At 41.6% G+C, this 17,473-nt stretch overlaps 1 protein-coding gene across 6 annotated transcripts in view; it reads left to right on the top strand.

Annotated features, from left to right (window-relative positions):
* LOC106571997 (guanine nucleotide-binding protein G(I)/G(S)/G(T) subunit beta-1) overlaps positions 1 to 16,676 on the top strand; it is a 52,734-nt gene extending 36,058 nt beyond the window's left edge. For 5 of the 6 annotated variants that reach the window (XM_014145674.2, XM_014145678.2, XM_014145675.2 and 2 more), the window contains 7 exons: positions 8,548 to 8,611; positions 8,858 to 9,020; positions 9,466 to 9,532; positions 9,762 to 9,963; positions 10,406 to 10,622; positions 11,865 to 11,980; positions 14,948 to 16,676. In XM_014145674.2, the coding sequence (XP_014001149.1) occupies positions 8,548 to 8,611; positions 8,858 to 9,020; positions 9,466 to 9,532; positions 9,762 to 9,963; positions 10,406 to 10,622; positions 11,865 to 11,971 (820 nt within the window). In that variant the 3' untranslated portion in view covers positions 11,972 to 11,980; positions 14,948 to 16,676. Of the gene's footprint in view, positions 1 to 8,547; positions 8,612 to 8,857; positions 9,021 to 9,465; positions 9,533 to 9,761; positions 9,964 to 10,405; positions 10,623 to 11,864; positions 11,981 to 13,280; positions 14,036 to 14,947 lie in introns of those variants that run through there. The other variant, XM_014145677.2, reaches the window with a different exon arrangement.
* The last annotated feature ends 797 nt before the right edge of the window (positions 16,677 to 17,473 follow it).

Genomic DNA, 17,473 nt, shown 5'->3' with positions numbered 1-17,473 from the left:
TGCATGTGTACTGCGTGTGTGGTTTGGTGGGGTATGCGGGTATGCGGGTAGATAAAATATTCAAAATTGAGTAGTCCATTGTTTAGTGGTGCGGCTGGCTGCTCTTCCCTGAGTGTCAGTCAGTGCTGGTGACTCCTGTGTTCCTGAGCTTAGGGGGCCTTCCCAGGAGCCCCCAGCCCAGCAGCTCTCATCTCAGCAACCTGCCAACTAATAACACTCCGCTCCATAGAGACACCACACACACGCACCACACTCACCCCAAACCAAATTGCTTTGTCATCTCACTTTGTTGCTCCGATTCATTTATATCAACCCACCCCCAATTAAAAGAGACCATTCTTTAAGGGTGAGCTCACAATGATGCAACAGAAAATTATTACAATTATTATTCCCTCACCTTCATCCATAAAGTCATATTACTGTGTATTATTGTCTTTGTTTTGGGGGGGGTTGAAGAATCTAATTAGTCTACCTGTAGTGAAGTGCAGTCGACCAGAGATAAGGAAGAATGGAGATATGTAAGTATTGACCCAGAGTCAGGTGCTATTTCGGCCCAGGGACTCTGTCTCTCGCTCTGGTTTTTATCCAGGCAGTATCACATCCGGCCATGATTGGGAGTCCCTTAGGTTGGCGCACAATTGGCCCAGCGTCGTCTGGGTTTGGCCGGGGTGGGCCGCCATTGTAAATAAGAATTTGTTCTTAACTGACATGCCTAGTAAAATAAAGGAAAAAACATACATGCATACATACAGTTGAAGTCGGAAGTTTACATACACTTAGGTTGGAGTCGTTAACTCATTTTTCAACCACTTCACAAATCTCTTGTTCACAAACTATAGTTTTGGCAACTCGGTTAGGACATCTACTTTGTGCATGACACAAGTCATTTTTCCAACAATTGTTTTTTTCACTTATAATTAATTAACTGTATCACAATTCCAGTGGGTCAGAAGTTTACATACACTAAGTTGACTGTGCCTTTAAACAGCTTGGAGAATTCCAGAAAATGACGTCATGGCTTTAGAAGCTTCTGATAGGCTAATTCACATCATTTGATTCAATTGGAGGTGTTCCTGTGGATGTATTTCAAGGCCTACCTTCAAACTCAGTGCCTCTTTGCTTGACATCATGGGAAAATCAAAAGAAATCAGCCAAGACCTCAGAAAAACAATTGTAGACCTCCACAAGTCTGGTTCATCCTTGGGAGCAATTTCCAAATGCCTGAAGGTACCACGTTCATCTGTACAAACAATAGTACATCTGTACAAACAATAGTATAAACACAATGGGACCACGCAGCCGTCATACCGCTCAGGAAGGAGACGAGGTCGACCGATTATGATTTTTCAACACCGATACCGATTATTGGATGACCCCAAAAAAAAGCCGATACCGATCAATCGGCCGATTTTGTTTTTATTTATAATCTTTGTGATAATGACAATTACAACAATACTGAATGAACGCTTATTTTAACTTAATATAATACATCAATAAAATCAATTTAGCCTCAAATAAATAAACATGTTCAATTTGGTTTAAATAATGCAAAAACAAAGTGTTGGAGATGAAAGTAAAAGTGCAATATGTGCCATGTAAGAAAGCTAACATTTAAGTTCCTTGCTCAGAACATGAGAACATATGAAAGCTGGTGGTTCCTTTTAACATGAGTCTTCAATATTCCCAGGTAAGAAGTTTTAGGTTGTAGTTATTATAGGACTATTTCTCTCTATACGATTTGTATTTCATATACCTTTGACTATTGGATGTTCTTATAGGCACTTTAGTATTGCCAGTGTAACAGTATAGCTTCCGTCCCTCTCCTTGCTCCTACCTGGGTTCGAACCAGGAACACATCGACAACAGCCACCCTCGAAGCAGCGTTACCCATGCAGAGCAAGAGGAACAACTACTCCAAGTCTCAGAGCGAGTGACATTTGAAACGCTATTAGCACGCACCCCGCTAACTAGCTAGCCAGTTCACATCGATTACACCAGCCTAATCTCGGGAGTTGGTAGGCTTGAAGTCATAAACAGCGCAATGCTTGAAGCATTGCGAAGAGCTGCTGGCAAAACGTACGAAAGTGCTGTTTGAATGAATGCTTACGAGCCTGCTGGTGCCTACCATCGCTCAGTCAGACTGCTCTATCAAATCATAGACTTAATTATAATGTAATAACACACAGAAATACGAGCCTTAGGTCATTAATATGGTCGAATCCGGAAACTATCATCACGAAAACAAAACGTTTTTCCTTTCAGTGAAATACGGAACCGTTCCGTATTTTATCTAACGGGTGGCATCCCTAAGTCTAAATATTCCTGTTACATTGCACAACCTTCAATGTTATGTCATAATTACGTAAAATTCTGGAAAATTAGTTCGCAACGAGCCAGGCGGCCCAAACTGCTGCATATACCCTGACTCTGTTGCAAGAGAAGTGACACAATTTTCCTAGTTAAAAGAAATTCATGTTAGCCGGCAATATGAACTAAATATGCAGGTTTAAAAATATATACTTGTGTATTGATTTTAAGAAAGGCATTGATGTTTATGGGTAGGTACACGTTGGAGCAATGACAGTCCTTTTTTTGCAAATGCGCACCGCATCGATTATATGCAACGCAGAACACGCTAGATAAACTAGTAATATCATCAACCATGTGTAGTTAACTAGTGATTATGATTGATTGTTTTTTTATAAGATAAGTTTAATGCTAGCTAGCAACTTACCTTGGCTTCTTGTTGCATTTGCGTAACAGGCAGGCTCCTCGTGGAGTGCAATGTAAGGCAGGTGGTTAGAGCGTTGGACTAGTTAACCGTAAGGTTGCAAGATTGAATCCCCGAGCTGACAAGGTAAAAGTCTGTCGTTCTGCCCCTGAACAAGGCAGTTAACCCACCGTTCCTAGGCAGTCATTGAAAATAAGAATGTGTTCTTAACTGACTTGCCTAGTTAAATAAAGAGGAGGAAAACATTTTTGGGGACAAATCGGTGTCCAAAAATACTGATGTCCGATTTGTTATGAAAACTTTAAATCGGCCCTAATTAATCGGTCGACCTCTAAAGGAGACGCATTCTGTCTCCTAGAGATGACCGTACTTTGGTGCGAAAAGTGCAAATCAATCCCAAAACAACAGCAAAGGACCTTGTGAAGATGCTGGAAGAAACAGGTACAAAAGTATCTATATCCACAGTAAAACTAGCCCTATATCTACATAACCTGAAAGGCCGCTCAGCAAGGAAGAAGCCACTGCTCCAAAACTGCCATAAAAAAAAAGACAGACTACGGTTTGCAACTGCACATGGGGACAAATATTCAACTTTTTGGATAAATGTCCTCTGGTCTGATGAAACAAAAATAGAACTGTTTGGCCGTGTAATTGCCATCGTTGTGTTTGGAGGAAAAAGGGGGAGGCTTGCAAGCCGAACACCATCCCAACCGTGAAGCATGGGGGTGGCAGCATCATGTTGTCGGGGTGCTTTGCTGCAGGAGGGACTGGTGCACTTCACAAAATTGATGGCATCATGAGGGAGGAAAATTATGTGGATATATTGAAGCAACATCTCAAGAAGACATCAGTAAGTAAAAGCTTGGCAAATGGGTCTTCCAAATGGACAATGACCCCAAGTGTACTTCCAAAGTTGTGGCAAAATGGCTTCAGGACAACAAAGTCAAGGTATTGGAGTGGCCATCACAAAGCCCTGATCTCAATCCTATAGAAAATTTGTGGGCAGAACTGAAAAGGCGTGTGCGAGCAAGGAGGCCTACAAACCTGACTCAGTTACACCAGCTCTGTCAGGAGGAATGGGCCAAAATTCACCCAACTTATTGTGGGAAGCTTGTGGAGGGCTACCCAAAACGTTTGACCCAAGTTAAACAATTTAAAGGCAATGCTACCAAATACTAATTGAGTGTTTGTAAACTTCTGACCCACTGGGAATGTGACGAAAGAAATAACAGCTGAAATAAATCATTCCCTCTACTATTATTCTGACATTTCATATGCTTAAAATAAAGTGGTGATCCTAACTGACTTAAAACAGGGAATTTTTTATTAGGATTAAATGTCAGGAATTGTGAAACTGAGTTTAAATGTATTTGGCTAAGGTGTATGTCATCTTCCGACTTCGTGTGTGAGAGAGAGATATAGATAGATATATCTCATACACACACACACTACCGTTCAAAAGTTTGGGGTCACTTAGAAATGTCCTTGTTTTTGAAAGAAAAGCACATTTTTCGTCCATTTAAAATAACATCAACTATCATCTCGATTAATCAGAAATACAGTGTAGACGTTGTAAATGACTAATCCAAGTTTATAAGGCTAACTGATCATTAGAAAACCCTTTTTCAATTATGTTAGCACAGCTGAAAACTATTGTGCTGATTTTAAAGAAGCAATAAAATAAAACTGGCCTTCAGACTAGTTGATTATCTGTCGCATCAGCATTTGTGGGTTCGATTACAGGCTCAAAATAGCCAGAAACAAAGACCTTTCTTCTGAAACTCGTCAGTCTATTCTTGTTCTGAGAAATTAAGGCTACTGTGCTTCACAGGTAGTAGTACTATCTTCACAGAACAGCTCAAACCCGCTCTAACCAGAATAGAGTGGGAGACCACAGTGCACAACTGAGCAAGACGACAAGTACATTAGTGTCTCTAGTTTGAGAAACAGACCCCTCACTAGTCCTTAACTGGCATCTTCATTAAATAGTACCCGCAAAACACCAGTCTGGCTTTTTCTTTGAAATTCTGCCTAGAAGGCCAGCATCCCGGAGTCACCTCTTCACTGTTGACATTGAGACTGGTGTTTTGCAGGTACTATTTAATGAAGCTGCCAGTTGAGGACTTGTGAGGCGTCTGTTTCTCAAACTAGACACTCTAATGTACTTTTCCCCTTGCTCAGTTGTGCACCGGGGCCTCCCACTCGTTCTATTCTGGTTAGAGCCAGTTTGCGCTGTTCTGTGAAGGGAGTAGTACACAGCGTTGTACAAGATCTTCAGTTTCTTGGCGATTTCTCAAATGGAGTAGTCTTCATTTTTCAGAACAAGAATAGACTGATAAGTTTCAGAAGCGAGTTCTTTGTTTCTGGCCCTTTTGAGGCTGTAATCGGACCTACAAATGCTAGTGCTCCAGATACTCAACTAGTCTAAAGAAGGCCAGTTTCATTGCTGCTTTAATCAGCGCAACAGTTTTCAGCTGTGCTAACATAATTGCAAAAGAGTTTTCTAATGATCAATTAGCCTTTTAAAATGATAAACTTGGATTAGCTAACACACCGTGCCATTGGAACACAGGAGTGATGGTTGCTGATAATTGGCCTAGTAGATATTCCCCCCCAAAATCTGCCGTTTCCAGCTACAATAGTCATTTACAACATTAACAATGTCTGCACTGTATTTTTTTTTTTTAAACAAGGACATTTCTAAGTGACACCCAAACTTTTGAACGGTAGTGTGTGTGTATGTACTGTTGAAGTTGGAAGTTTACATACACCTTAGCTAAATACATCTAAACTCGGTTTTTCACAATTCCTGCCATTTAATCCTAGTATAAATTCCTTCTCTTAGGTCAGTTAGGATCACCACTTTATTTTAAGAGTGTAAAATGTCAGAATAATAGTAGAGTGATTTATTTCAGCTTTTATTTCTTTCATCACATTCCCAGTGGGTCAGAAGTTTACATACACTCAATTAGTATTTGGTAGCATTGCCTTTAAATTGTTTAAATTGGGTCAAATGTTTTGGGTAGCCTTCCACAAGCTTCCCACAATAAGTAGGGTGAATTTTGGCCCATTCCTCCTGACAGAGCTGGTGTAACTGAGTCATGTTTGTAGGCCTCCTTGCTCGCACACGCTTTTTCAGTTCTGCCCACAAATTTTCAATAGGATTGAGGTCAGGGCTTTGTGATGGCCACTCCAATACCTTGACTTTGTTGTCTTTAAGCCATTTTGCCACAACTTTGGAAGTATGCTTGGGGTTGTTGTCCATTTGGAAGACCCATTTGCGACCAAGCTTTAACTTCGACTGATTTCTTGAGATGTTGCTTCAATATATCCACATACTTTTCCTCCCTCATGAACTGTTTGGCCATCTATTTTGTGAAGTGCACCAGTCCCTCCTGCAGCAAAGCACCCCCCCACGACATGATGCTGCCACCCCCATGCTTCACGGTTGGGATGGTGTTCTTCGGCTTGTAAGCCTCCCCCTTTTTCTTCCAAACATAACGATGGTCATTATGGCCAAACAGTTCTATTTTTATTTCATCAGACCAGAGGACATTTCTCCAAAAGGTGTGGTCTTTGTCCCCCATGTGCAGTTGCAAACTGTAGTCTGGCCTTTTTTATTGCGGTTTTGGAGCAGTGACTTCTTCCTTGCTGAGCGGCCTTTCAGGTTATGTCGGTATAGGATTCGTTTTACTGTGGATATAATACCTTTGTACCTGTTTCTTCCAGCATCTTCACAAGGTCCTTTGTTGTTGTTCTGGGATTGATTTGCACTTTTTGCACCAACATACTTTCATCTCTAGGAGACTGAACACGTCTCCTTCCTGAGCGGTATGATGGCTGCGGGGTCCCATGGTGTTTATACTTGCGTACTATTGTTTGTACAGATGAACGTGGTACCTTCAGGCGTTTGGAAATTGCTCCCAAGGAAGAACCAGACTTGTGGAGGTCTATACATTATTTATTTTTTTCTGAGGTCTTGGCTGATTTCTTTTTGATTTTCCCATGATGTCAAGCAAAGAGGCACTGAGTTTGAAGGTAGGCCTTGAATTACATCCACAGGTACACCTCCAATTGACTCAAATTATGTCAATTAGCCTATCAAAGCTTCTAAAGCCATGACATAATTTTCTGGAAGCGGTTTAAAGGCACAGTCAACTTAGTGTATGTAAACTTCTGACCCACTGGAATTGTGATGCAGTGAAATAGTCTGTCTAAACAATTGTTGGAAAAATTGGTGTCATGCACAGGGTAGATGTCCTAACCAACTTGCCAAAACTATAGTTTGTTAACAAGAAATTTGTGGAGTGGTTGAAAAACAAGTTTTAATGACTCCAATCTAAGTGTATGTGAACTTCCGACTTCAACTGTATAGTAATAATAATTATAGCGCACTTCCTGGTGGGTTTCCTTTTAATTGACCCAGAGCAGGGGTCTATTCATGAAGTGTCTCCGAGCAGGAGTGCAAGTCCTCAAGTCACTTGGAATGCCTCTGTTCACATTGAGGTGCAGTAGTCTAATGGAAAAGCAGAAGTAATCCAAATGCCAATGTGTAATCAGTAAATGTAAGTGAATAGAGCAGCGCTAAGCTAGTAGAAGAGCGCTAGTTAATTCCACTCCTGCTTTATTGCAGGCGTGTTTGGAAAGTCAGATAATGCGCTGCAATCTCTGCTAAGCATCTTACTCACTCTGGAGAAACTGAGTGGACAGTGACACACCGCCCGTGGTTCAAAGTAAACTTTCCACTAGAGCTTATTTTTTCAAAACCCACCCAAAGCAAAAATAAATCCATACAAGCGTGGTTTATTCATTATTTGAAAAATGTCCTATTCTTTTCCAAACGTGCTACTTTGACCCTCTTTTAAGGGTGCAACAGTTTAGCGTGCAGGAGTTGGAAGGCTATTGTACCTGAGGCAAACACCTAGCAAATCAAATTTATTTATATAGCCCTTCGTACATCAGCTGATATCTCAAAGTGCAGTACAGAAACCCAGCCTAAAACCCCAAACAGCAAGCAATGCATGTGAAAGAAGCACGGTGGCTAGGAAAAACTCCCTGGGAAAAACTCCCTAGAAAGGCCAAAAACCTAAGAAGAAACCTAGAGAGGAACCAGGCTATGAGGGGTGGCCAGTCCTCTTCTGGCTGATGAAACACCTAGCAGTGTTTCATCAGCCTCAACCAACAGCAGATGATTTCAAACCACAGAGACAGGAAGAATTGAATCACTGCCAGTGCTGAAGCTACCGCTTCTAACCCACTCTTACAGTTTTACACCCACTCTTACAGTTTTACACCCACCACACCCATAATTTAGGCTTACCTACCTTGTCCTTCCTATTATGCGTGACAGGGATGTTGGAGAGTAAAGAAGTAGGTGTGCGTGTTAGCGTGCGTGTGTTAGCATGTGTTTTTTGTTAGCATGTGTGATTTGCATACACTGAGTGGGTCTGAAGGGAGCCAATGTGCCCCAGCCAGCCATCTCTGACCATAAGGGCCTGGTTTCCGTGGCGACTCTGTTTGATTTGCGCAGATAGTGGTGAGATGCTCCCCAGCCATAAAGACCCCTGGAAACCACACCACCCCTAAAATGCAAAACATGGTTTCACCCTATGTTCATAGGGAAGCCGTCATGTGTCTGCGTGCCTGTGTTCTGCTTGATGACTTTGTTGTTATTATTAACAGTTCCAAACTTAACATGTTTTGTTTGGATTCGTGGTGTGTGGATATCAGTCATTCATGTGCCCTAATAATACTAGTGCTCTTAAGATTTCCTTTAATGTCACTGGTTTAATCATTGCTCTCCTTTTGCCCCGTAGGCTTTTAGTCAGTGCCTCCCAGGATGGTAAACTCATTATTTGGGACAGCTACACCACAAACAAGGTAAGGTTGACCTGTCCACATCTTTAAGAATCAAAAGGAAGCTCTCACATTTGAATGCATTTTTGTTCACATGTTTTTCTTTTACCTAAAGACATGAGGGCAACTAAACAAAAAAAGATTCTCCGCCATTTGTTGTTTCATGACTATGACATAGGATGTCCAGTATATGTGACATGTGATATAGGCTTCCCAGTATATGTGGTCCATGCTGGAATCAAACCAAGAGTTCCGGCCTGTCTCCCTCAGGTCCACGCCATCCCACTGCGCTCCTCCTGGGTGATGACGTGCGCCTACGCCCCCTCTGGGAACTACGTGGCCTGCGGAGGCCTAGACAACATCTGCTCCATCTACAACCTCAAGACCCGCGAGGGCAACGTGCGTGTCAGCCGTGAGCTGGCCGGACACACGGGTACGGTAGTCACCCCTAATAGGTACCACAGTGTGTATATACACACACACACACACACACACACACACACACACACACGGCCAGCTCACCTGTAACACATGATAGACAATGGTCAACATTCAGTTTGCAGGAGAGGTATTGTTTATGCACTAGATGTATTTTTTTTTTAACCAGTACCACTTATTTCAGTCTCATGACAGGACTTGTGTCTGTCTAGTTGCTGTGAAAAGGCACATTAGTGTTGTTGAGCTGGTTCTGTTGTACACATTCACTTCTTATAAACTATTTGTACCCTTCAGGGTCAGGCCTATAATGTACAAACTGTAATGTAGTTCAATTAGTTTCTCCTTCTGTCTTGAGACCATTTCCCCTGTGTGTTGTGACTGCTTCTCAATGCTGGCTGGCTGGCTGACTGACTTACTGTCTGTTCTCCTGTGGCATCCAGGTTACCTGTCCTGCTGTCGCTTCGTGGATGACAGCCAGATTGTCACCAGCTCTGGAGACACCACCTGGTGAGTGAGGGAACTGTGCCTCCCTGAGGAAGAATGGGTGGATGGATGGATACCCATCCCATGTTCACTGAGTGGATATGCCAGTTCTGCACTGTTGTGTTGATAACATTTTGAGAATACATGAAAAGGCAGATATCTGAATGCAAACCAGGAGTATGACAAAGCACTCACTCCAAACTCCCCTCAGATGTGTTCTCTTTTCTCCTCCCTCCCTCTCTCCGTCCCCCAGTGCTCTCTGGGACATTGAGACGGGCCAGCAGACGACCACGTTTGCCGGCCACACCGGTGACGTCATGAGCCTGTCGCTGGCGCCCGACACCCGGCTGTTTGTGTCCGGGGCATGTGACGCCTCCGCAAAGCTATGGGACGTCAGAGAAGGCATGTGCCGACAGACCTTCACCGGACACGAGTCGGACATTAATGCCATCTGCGTAAGTCAATCACACGACCCGACCGCCGTTCAACCTACTTAGCTACACCTCCATTCAAAGCAGAGCCACAAACTCCCACCTGTGATGCCAGTGTCTTTTGTCACCAGTGTTTCCGCTGCGGGCTGCCCACACCTGTGGTTGTCTTTTGCATTCAGACATACAGAGACTTCAAAACAGACACTGTTGTATACACACTAGGTTGTTAAATGTTATTGTGGACATATCTATTGTCCATAGGCAACTTTAGTATGCGTGGTCACTTGGTCAATACCAAGTGCTTTACATTATGAAAGGTATCCTCAATACCAATGTATAGCACCCACCTTGGTGATGCTGTGGCAGCCATTATGTACTAGCTCATACAAACACACCGCATGGAGAGCGTTGAGGAATTTATCAGACCAAACCTCACTGTCTCTCCCCCCTCTTTCCCTCCCTCCAGTTCTTCCCCAACGGCAACGCCTTTGCCACGGGATCGGACGACGCCACCTGCAGGCTGTTTGACCTGCGCGCTGACCAGGAGCTGATGGTCTATTCCCATGACAACATCATCTGCGGCATCACCTCGGTGGCTTTCTCCAAGAGTGGCCGCCTGCTGCTCGCCGGCTACGATGATTTCAACTGCAACGTGTGGGACAGCCTCAAGGCCGACCGTGCAGGTAAATGCCGGGCAAGTGTGACGGGGTTAAAAAGCAACCTAACCACAGGTCTAGAATCAGGTCACCGGATACCCCAATCCCATCCTTAATGGTTAGGGGGGAAAACACTAAACTGACGCTAGATCTAGAGCCAACTTCATCCTACTTTGAGGCGGCCATGATGACAAAAGTCGGGGGTACAGTGGCAGAGCCGTGGTCAAGCTACATTCTGACGGTTGTACACACCTATCAGGACCTCCAGGTTGTGGAACAGGGTGGAATGTAGCTAGTGCAGCCAGTGCTGGTGAAAAGGGGTGGGGTGTTGGAATGGACTAGATCTACTAGGTGTGGTTCTACTGTAGCAGGGATATTTTGACTCGGTACTGCTACCCCCCTGCATATAGCCTTAGAATTGTTCTTTTATTTTTGTTATTTTAAAATAGTTGTTAATTTAGTAAATATTTTCTTAACTGCATTGTTGGTTAAGGGCTTGTTGGTAAGCATTCCACGGTGTTTTATTCGGCCCATGTGACAACAACAAAAAAAGAGTCCCCGAGAGATATTGATTTGGAGCATCTCCGTATTACAGGAATGACTGGGGTGCTATAGGTATCAGATGACAGCAGGGTTACTTTAGTTGAGCACATCGGAGATACCGTCTGGGGCCACACAGGGGTCGGTGTTGTAGCCAGACTAGTTCCTCAAGTACAGCAGGGATACTGCAGACATACAGCAATTCTGGGTATAGAGCAGATTGAACTAGAGAATTCCAGATTCTCCACCTTTTTCCAGAATTGTGCACTTAGACTTCCCTTCATGGATTCAAAAGCATAAGACTGGTGTAAGCATTGGCTGGAGGGAGTTTTCACCATTGTTAAATCCATGACAGGGAGTGTGCAAGTGAAAGCTAGTTTGTACAGTAACAGGGTTTGTGGATGCAGCCCCTGCTGTTTCACCTGCTCCAGCAGCGGACGAGCTCCCACAGAGGCATGAATAGTTTAGTGCTTTTGACTGTGGTCTGGATCCAAGGAGAAAGCGATGGGCTAGATCTGACACGCACACGCACTTGTACTAGTAACATTTTCTAATAACTGATTTTTCCATTTATACAATGCAATAGAACTCATACACAGAATTAGACTAGCCAGGTCGTTCATGGAATTATCTTTTTAAGGGTCAAACTAAGTGAGCAGAGGAGATGGTGTGGTGTTGGCTGAGAGTGTTGTGATATGATCTCACGGTCTGACCCTGCTCTGTCCCTAGGTGTCCTGGCTGGACATGACAACCGTGTCAGCTGCTTGGGTGTGACCGATGATGGAATGGCCGTGGCAACAGGGTCCTGGGACAGCTTCCTCAAGATCTGGAACTAGATTCTGAAGGTAACTACACTTCACAGCTGCCCTCCCACCACAAGTATGCCTCACATGCTATGGCACTCTCCTCATCTCTCCCCATAAAGGACATTTAACTCCCGTTTAATTCACTTCACTTTACCTTAACCTTTTCTGAAGTTGTAGAATGTCAGTTTTAAGTCAAAAGCGCTGTTTTGCTCCAAATGTCTCTATTGAAGCTTAAAGTGTAATATGTGTATATTACTATGGTTGTACTCTGAATATCATTTTTCAACTGGAAAAGTTCTAAAATATCTGGAGGTGGAGTATAACTTCTGTTCATGTAAACATCTCAATATGCCTTACAATAACATGGACCCCGTAAATTAAGACATGAATGCATGATTGACTTGAATAGGAATGTAGTTGTACTTGCTCTATGTCCTGGGTGAAGAAATGTATTTTTCCCTCATTGTTTCATTATGCCCTATAGTTCCTCTACAGCTACATTGGTAACCAGAATGTGTTTACTCAGCTGAACACTGTGCAGATGCGCTATATGAAACTATAATTATACTGAGTGGAAATAGCCTATGGTTTCAATTGAGTTACTGTGTATTGTTATGTAATAACACCAAGTAAAGGTGCCATGTAGTTGCATGGGATCTGTGCCACTTCGTAAAGTGGGTTGTCCTATTGGGTTGAGCTGCCATGAGAATGCATTCTGTATCAGTTGATGGATAAAATTGGTTTCTCATGAGGGGACCATGTACCAGTGTAACTTGGATAAAGATTGATCTCATCATCCTTGCCTAATTGTATTTGAGTGGATGGAGTGTTGAGGTTGTGTAATAGACTTATATGCAAAATTATGTGTACAGCCCTTCAAACAAGTAGATTTGGCTATTTCAGCCTCACCCCAGTTGCTGACAGGTGTATAACATTGAGCACACAGCCATGCAATTTCCATAGACAAACATTGGCAGTAGAATGGCCTTACTGAAGAGCTCAGCTCCTAGAGTGACTAGGAGAAACAACGGCTCAGCTACACAAGTTCACAGAACGTGACCACCAAGCGCTGAACACCCCACCCTCCCCCACAATAAGGAGTATTGAACTTCTGGACTGGAAGACAAAGGGTATGGCTGACTTTGTGCCTTTATTTACTCAGGACACTCTTAAATCGTTCCAACAGATAAAAACTGAGTTTGATTCATCCAACAGATTTTAAGTACCTACAATTTAGACACTTCATAGAGGGTCAGAAGTCGATTTTTAAACTACATTTTCAAATGATTGAAGTTCGGAGAGGTTTAATCTCCGACTTGTATTCTATTTTATTGAACAGAAGTGCCTCATCCTATGACGCGTTGAGACATGTTTGGGAGAAAGACATTGGACATGCATTCGGTGAGGAAGAATGGGCTTCTATCTGCGAAAGGGTCTACCCCAAATGCACCTCGCATACAAGAACTACATTTCAAATGTTTTCATTGAACCTACTTTACACCTGTCCGCCTTCAAAGAATGTTTTCCAATGCATCACATTTATGTTTCAAATGTAAACAGGATACTGGCACCTTCATGCACATTTTTTGGTACTTTAGCAGAATCCAGTCTTATTGGAATGATATTCATTTATACATCCAGAACATCTTGGGTAGACAATTAGCTTTTTCACCGAATTTATTGTAACATTGTGTTTGACCCTGACTCTGAACATCTGTTCAATACACTTGTTTACTTAGCCAAAAAATGTATATAGTTATGGTCCACACCTGAAGTACCATCTGTGATAATGTGGCTTTCTCAAGCTTCTGCTATTCTACCCCTAGAGAAACTTACCTTTCATTTATACCAGAAGTCTGTTACATTTTGGAAAATCTAGTCTCCATTGTTGTCCTGCAGAAAACCTCCCATAAATGCCCCATGTTATCATTGTGAAGTAAAATTTTGTTCTCCATTTTATTACTGCTTTTGGTATAATGTTTTGCTGTATTCCTTTTGATTGTACTTAGTCTATGTGGTACGCTTAGTTTGGTTGTCTATGTAACCCATGTTAAAAGAAAATAACATTCTAATAAAAAGATAATTACAAACTGCTTCTGGAAGCAATGTCAGCACAAGAACTGTTCATCTGGAATGGGTTTCCATGGCCAAGCAGCCACACAAGCCTAAGATCACAATGAGCAATGCCAAGCATCGGCTGGAGTGGTGTAAAGCTTGCCGCCATTGGACTCAGGAGCAGTGGAAAAGTACCATCTGGCAGTCCGACGGATGAATCTGGGTTTGGCGGATTCCAGGTGAACGCTACCTGCCTAAGTGGTTTGGTAGAAGAGGAATAATGGTCTGGGGCTTTTTTTCATGGTTCCAGTGAAGGGAAATCTTAACGCTACAACACAATGACATTTTAGACGATTCTGTGCTTCCAACATTGTGGCAACAGTTTGGGGAAGGCCCTTTCCTATTTCAGCATGGCAATGCCCCCGTGCACAAAGCAAGGTCCATACAGAACATTGACTGCGAGCCAGGCCTGAACGCCCAACATCATTGCCCGACCTCACTAATGCTCTTGTGGCTGAATGAAAGCAAGTCCCCGCAGCAATGTTCCAACATCTAGTGGAAAGCCTTCCCAGAAGAGTGGAGGCTGTTATAGCAGCAAAGGGGGGGACCAACTCAATATTAATGCCCGTGATTTTGGAATAAGGTGTTCGACAAGCAGGTGTCCAGATAGTTTTGGTAATTTAGTGTAGCACTGGATATCATAGTCTCTAGTTTGAATGTCTGCTGCCATCTGGGGGTGAACATGGGAAGATCACTAAAATCAAGTCTAGCTCAGTCTTAACTTTGCTTGTTGGTTTGCGGCCATCCAGTTTGTAGCCCACCGTTGACCAATCAGTTTTGTTTGGTTCATTTTTAAGAGGTTAATTGTCTACAATGACTGTACACTTTTAGGAAGTACTTTTGTTGCAAATAACAATAATTGTATTTCTTTGTCCTGCTTTCTTTTTTCAGATGGCATCCGGACTCCAAAGTTGAGTGGAAGACCATTCCAACATAAAAATGTTCAATTTTCTTGCATATCCACTTTTCTGAAAATACCACTATACTGATTCCCAACACCCCAAAAAACTACCAAGGGCAAAAATGCTCTCTCCTTCTCATTTAAGAGCACAATTGTTTATCACTCAGCTAAAAAAAATGAGGAATTGTAGTGGTATGAAATGGAATGGGGAAGAAATTGTGCATTCCTCCTGGGACCATTTTCTGATATTGTGTTGAATGAAAATACATTCACCACCATGCAAATATCATACATCTTCAATACACAGGTTTGAGTGAAGGTCATTTACACCGATGATCTAACTCTTGATAGATTTTTGGCCAGCCATGTTTATTTTATTTTTCGGTCATGCTATTTTCCTCTTTTTTTATCCCCCCAGAACTAGATCAGTGGCCTCCTGTTGGTAAATTGAGGATCAAAAGCTTTCTTTTATCTCTTAGTCTTGATATATTTTAGAATCAAGTTTTGTAGGTTGGAAATAAAAATTACAAATGATCATGTCATTTTAATCCAGCTTTATCACATCAGGAAAAAAAGGCAAGAGAATTTAGCTTCAACGGGGAGTCCATGAGCCACCGACAGTGTCTGGCCATTCTGAATATTTAGTCCCAAGATACTTTACTCAGTTTTTGGGGGTTTTCTGTCTAGTCAAGAATTTTTGTTTGCACACAATTTTACTTTGCATATGCAGAATAATGTTTAAAGAAAAGTTAACTAACCAAGCACCTGCTGTTTGTGATAATGAATGCTAATTTTTAAACAAATCGAAACTTTTTTTTTTTTACCCATTCTCTTCACCTTTTTGTTTGGTGACAATGTAGAATATTGAAATGAAGAATCCCATCTTGTCACTTTATTTTATTTCCTTTTTCTGTTGACTGTGGTTGGGACTGGTGATGTGATTGGGTAGGGAGGCCTCCACTTATACCCCGGTTTCTTTCCGGAGTTTCAAGAGGAACCCATTCTGTGCTTGGAAATGCAGTTACTACTCTGAACGACATGTTGTATAAATCAATGTTTGAAAATAATGATATTGAAACTTTTTAAGTAAACAAAAGAGAAAAAAAAGTTTTCTGCCATGGGTGGGTTAACTCTTAGGATCGCATGCTGTAGAATTGCTTAAAAAGAGGTGCATATGGAACTAAGTCCTTCTGATGTTTTTCTTTTTAAGAAAATAACCTGTTAAATATATCATAATTACAATGGTATTTATATTGTTTTTGGCTAATCTGTGCATAAATAATTCAATTAAAATGTCAAAGCTATGCACTTGAGAGCAGCAAACACCATAACAAACAGTTACCTGGTCTTATATCCATACTTGGGAAGGATTCCTTGATTTAAAAGTAATGTAAACATTTAAACACATATGCACGTACAGACACAAATGGAACAAAGAAATGTTAATTTCTTCTGTAGCAAACAAATTCCAGTGACAAAAAAAATAAACATTTTGTAACACAGGTTTTTTTCTGTCCTTTAATAATAAAAAAGAAGGAACTTGCAGCATCTGAATGGCAGAATGTTCTGTACCCCTCTCCTTGTAAACAGAGACTCTTTCTTTAGCAGTAGTGGCATTTTTCCATTCTGTTTTCTCTGCGACATTCTGTACAAAATGTTCTGTAATTGTGCGTTAGGCGTGGAGTTGGCAATAAAAAATAAAAAAATATTACAAATGCATTTCCCTTTTTTTTCCTCTCTCCATGAAATAACTAGATCTCTACACCCCCACTGTTCCCTTAACCTTTTTTTATTTAATTTTAGACAGTGTACAACTGAAAGCTGGATGCAAGATAAAATGTATTGTTATTTAAGATATAATAAAAATGCAGTTTGAGATGTGTTGTGAGTATAATTATTTGAGAAAATATGCTAGTTGAAATGTTTAGCAATGTTAGTTATTGTAACTACAAATAAAGTGATTTCTTTTACACTTAAATAATTGTTGCTTTTTACGTTTACAATATTTGCATTAGTTATTTACTATAGCAAACACTTGTGCTGAACGATGTCTCCAGTGAAATATTGTTTAATGCACGAATGAAATGAATTGAATGCCACCCAATCACCCTAAAGTTGCTTCATCACATCTAAGCTCCTATTAACACCCTTTATAAATACATACACAGTAGATGCATTTGTAATAATCACACTGGTAGTATTATACACTATAAAAAAGCTCATGGTTCCCTATAAGCCAATGGCTCATAAGTGTTACCAAAACCACACTTGTCTTAATTTTCCTATCAACGACAGACTGTGACAACTCAGAGAGAGTAATGGGGATGGCATGCATTTCAAATATATATATATATAAATAAAGAGGACTAATTATTGGAGTTCCGTAGCCTGTCTAGTTTGGAAAAACTGATTTCTACAACTTCTACCTGAGCTTAGTTATCACCTATTTATTTATTTCACCTTTATTTAACCAGGTAGGCTAGTTGAGAACAAGTTCTCATTTCCAACTGCGACCT

Source organism: Salmo salar, chromosome ssa15 (assembly GCF_905237065.1).
Source record: "Salmo salar chromosome ssa15, Ssal_v3.1, whole genome shotgun sequence".
Lineage (NCBI taxonomy): Eukaryota > Metazoa > Chordata > Actinopteri > Salmoniformes > Salmonidae > Salmo > Salmo salar.
Note: the sequence above shows the minus strand (reverse complement) of the source record. Positions and strands in the feature narration are given on the sequence as shown.